The following is a 3,814-nucleotide window of genomic DNA, read 5'->3' on the forward strand; positions in this document are numbered from 1 at the left end:
TAATTATAAGAGATTTCTTCAACACAATACGCAGTGCTCCTTAAAATCCCAATCATTTTAGTGCTCTGCCAAACTACCCAGCCTTGGTGTAACAAGGGGTCACTTTCAATTTTCAATTCAGTGTCAAACTGGTTGTCAGGCACACATCGTTTGCTGCTGAGGAAAGGTTTCCCAGGCAACAGGGTGACTGAATGAAGTTGCTGATTGGTGTGATTGACAGAGGATTGTGATCTCAGGAATATTGAGCATGCTTGGGAGACAAACAACTTGCAAGAAATCATGCCCATCAGGGGCATGGGTGTCAATCCAGTTTGTATATTTTTAAATTGCTGGGAATTCTAATGTTCGGCCATCTTTTTTTTGTTGCACGATTCGGTGCAATGAAGTCCACATTCTGTACCTTTCACCAAACTGACAAGGGTAAAAATATCTTCACAACACAACAGCAGCCACCTCAGTACTCATACAGAAATCCAAATGAGGGAAAATGTTGCTCTGACAACCCTGTAACAAACAGAATGAAAGAACTGAGTTTCTCCATGACAAACTGTCTGGAGGATAGATTAAGCCTGGAATTAATTCACTGATCTAATTTTTTCCCTTTTAAAGGATGTTTAACACTCAGGATTTTTTCGGCTCTCTTGTCCCCGGTGAAACAACTGAAGCATGTTGAATTTCTTCATTCAGACACAGATTTTGCAATAGATCCTTGTTCATGTCATTCCCCTCGGGGTGACTGACCAGCTTTTAATTGAGTGCAGGTTAACAGAGGGCATGATTGTGTCTTTTCCTTCCGGCATAAAACTGGATTGCTTCAGGGAATGGCTGACACCACTAAACTCAGAGAGGTACTTGCGCCATACCTGAATTGGTAAGATATAGAAGAAACTGTGTGTTACTTGAGTTCTACAGGGAGATAGGTATCTCAAATGCGACAACCCTATGCACCTCAAATGCTCAACACATTCCCATAACTGTGCCTTGTGGGGCTCAAATATACAACATATTACATGCTGTACAGAATGTGCATACACTATATATCCCTTTATTATCGTAAATGTTAGCAAAGTTGAACCCATTGTGTCCACATCAAGTTGTTTGCTAGATCACTCCAAAAACCAATCCCATTACCGTGTGCACTTGCCACCACTCTGTATCTTGGTCTGCTGCACATATTCATCCAATTTTCCCTTCACAGAAACAACCATTCCCTGTAGCAAAGCATTTCATGCTCCAACAACTTACCTCTCTTAGTGACAATTTTAAAATCAAGGACATTTCATCACCGACTCCCCAGCCACTCTCCCAAAACTCTCTCGAATTTAAAAAAAACTCCATTAAATCTCCTCCTAGCCCTCTCCACTCCAGTAAAAAAAATGGATCCAGTATCTCAAGTCTCTGCTGAATAAGAGTTTCTAACTACTTGCATTACATTCTGATGAATCCACGCTAAATCTATGAATTACACAAAGAAGCACATAAATCTCAAAAATCTGTCAACTGTTATGTACCCCTAAGGTACGCAAGCATGTAGCAGATTATATATCATCACAGAACCGAGACACTAAGGCATATTCTTCTATCAGTGCAGAGGTCAAATGCCCAAATTCCTATGTTCTATATAGACTCAAATACTGGGCAGATTTGGATGTTTCTGCCTATAGATTCCTGCAGTATTATACCAAGTTCAAATGTCAGACAGATTCCTATAATTCCCTACAAAACTCAAACATCCACATAAATGCATCTCCAGATAAACATCTATATTGCTGTGCAAAACTCAAATACCCAACAGATCCCTGTCCACAGATAACTCATGTTCCCACCAGATACCTGTATATCCTTAGGGAACAAAAATTCCCATCTATTCGTATCAAACAAGTGACCAGATTCCAATATTTGTGATTGCTTTACACATTCCAGCAATATGGCCAAAAAGGTCACACCCCTTTAAATGACCTTTTACCCTCTGCATGCTTTTTTTTGCATGGGAAATGGGCATTGCTGGCAAAACCAACATTTGTTGCCCATCCCTAATTGCCTTTGAAGTGGTGGTGGTGAGTTACCTCTTCATCCTAGATAAAATTAACTGTGTTACAAGGTAAAACTCTCGTATGTCTGGTACGAAGTTCTATTCATCAGCCCACCTTTTAACGTAAATCACATTGACTATTTTAATCCCCTTCACTTGCTGTGTTGTACCTGTACATGATATCTTCACAAAACAGTCATTAGGGATAAAGGGGACTCCTTTCTCCACTGCCCATCACTCACCTTATTAGAGTAAGGAGTTTTGCTGCCCCGAAGCCGTTTATTCCTGATCTTCAGTATGAGCTTGGAGTAAATAATTCTTTTCTTATGACTGGCTCGCCTGCTGGATGTCACATTATTCTGCAATTCTCTACTGGTTCTTTGTGCTCTCCTCCACAGCACAGTCCTCAGTCTGGGTTGGTATTCCTTCAGGTTGGTATAATTGTAAGGCTGACAAAAGGATGCAGCCCGTGGCTCCAAAGTGAAGTAGACCACGGTGCCAGTTTCTTCTTCCTCACAGAGACGTGCCACGGCCGCCTTGATGAGTTTCCGGTGTCTAGGAACCTCAACCCCAATGGCATCCAAGTCTGGCTCTCCAATCTGTTTGCAAACCTCCAGGTCATCATAGCCATTGTCCATGAAGGATTCCGTGTACTGGGACAATTTCAGGCTCTTAAGCCACTCCAGCACAATGTTAGTACCCATTGGGCAAAGGGAGATTCAAATACAGTGGTCACTGAGTGAGTCAGGGTGGGAATTGGGGTTGGGATTACAGGTAAAGATTAGATAAAGATGAGTTGGGATTAGGTGTGGGACACCTTTGGGAAATGAGGTTAAAGTTGGTATTTGCATTAGGATTGTCATTAGTGTTGGGATTGAGAGAGAGATTAGGTTGGGGTTGGGATTGGTATTAGAATTAAAATTGGATTAGGATTAAATGGGGGGGGGGGGGCGGTGGGGGCTGGAATAGCATTAGAATTAGGGTTGAAATGAGAATGAAAGTTACTAAGGTAAAATTTGGGATGATGATTAGGATTAGATAGGGGTTCGAGTCTAGTCCCTCACTCGGATCAGGTCTGGATGGAGACTCTCTGCAGTTCGGTAGCGCACACCCCCCTGCCCCGCCCCTAGCTCCTCTTCTCGGCTCCTGTCTCTGGATGTTCCTCTGCCCCACTCGCCTTTCCTCCAGGCGGATCCTGCCCGAGAGTCGCTAGCTCTCCTGCTCGGTTGTCCAGGCTCCAGTGCCGCAGTCTCCCGGACTGTCACTGCTCAGGGCGAGCCCGGCAGCTCCCTCCCGATTCCGGATTCCAGTCTTTCGGCTCCGGCAGGGACCCGACCGCAACGGGGAGCTGGGGTAGCGCAAGAGCGGATCGGGAGGGAACAGCGACCCCAAGCGCTCAGCCTGCAACCGGCACCCAGCACCCAGCCCCACGCCCAGCACCCGGCTCCAAACCCAGCTCCCAGCACTCAGCACATTGCACCCAGCTCCACACCAAGCACCGCACCCAGATCCGCTCCCAGATCCACACCCAGCTCATTGCCCAGCCCTACACTCAGCTCCACACCCAGCTCAACAAACTCAGCATATTGCACTCAGCTCCACACCCAGCACCCAGTTCCGCACCTAGCTCCACACCGAGCTCCACACCCAGCTCCCAGATCCACACCCAGCCCTCAGCACATTGCACTGCACCCAGGTCCACTCCCAGCTCCCCGGTCCACTCCCCAGCTCCGCATCCAGTTCCACACCTAGCGCCCCACACTGAGCACCCATCTCCGCACT

At 46.0% G+C, this 3,814-nt stretch overlaps 1 protein-coding gene across 1 annotated transcript; it reads right to left on the reverse strand.

The window, feature by feature from the left end:
* Window positions 1-713: 713 nt before the first annotated feature.
* On the reverse strand, window positions 714-2,908 carry LOC121288217 (sterile alpha motif domain-containing protein 5-like). Its single transcript, XM_041206672.1, has 2 exons — window positions 2,275-2,908; window positions 714-863 (listed from the first exon to the last, which is right to left on the reverse strand). Exons 1-2 carry the CDS (start codon window positions 2,734-2,736, stop codon window positions 714-716), a joined length of 612 nt encoding a protein of 203 aa, XP_041062606.1. The 5' UTR covers window positions 2,737-2,908.
* Window positions 2,909-3,814: the final 906 nt, after the last annotated feature.

Source organism: Carcharodon carcharias, chromosome 2 (genome assembly GCF_017639515.1).
Source record: "Carcharodon carcharias isolate sCarCar2 chromosome 2, sCarCar2.pri, whole genome shotgun sequence".
NCBI classification, from domain to species: Eukaryota; Metazoa; Chordata; class Chondrichthyes; order Lamniformes; family Lamnidae; genus Carcharodon; species Carcharodon carcharias.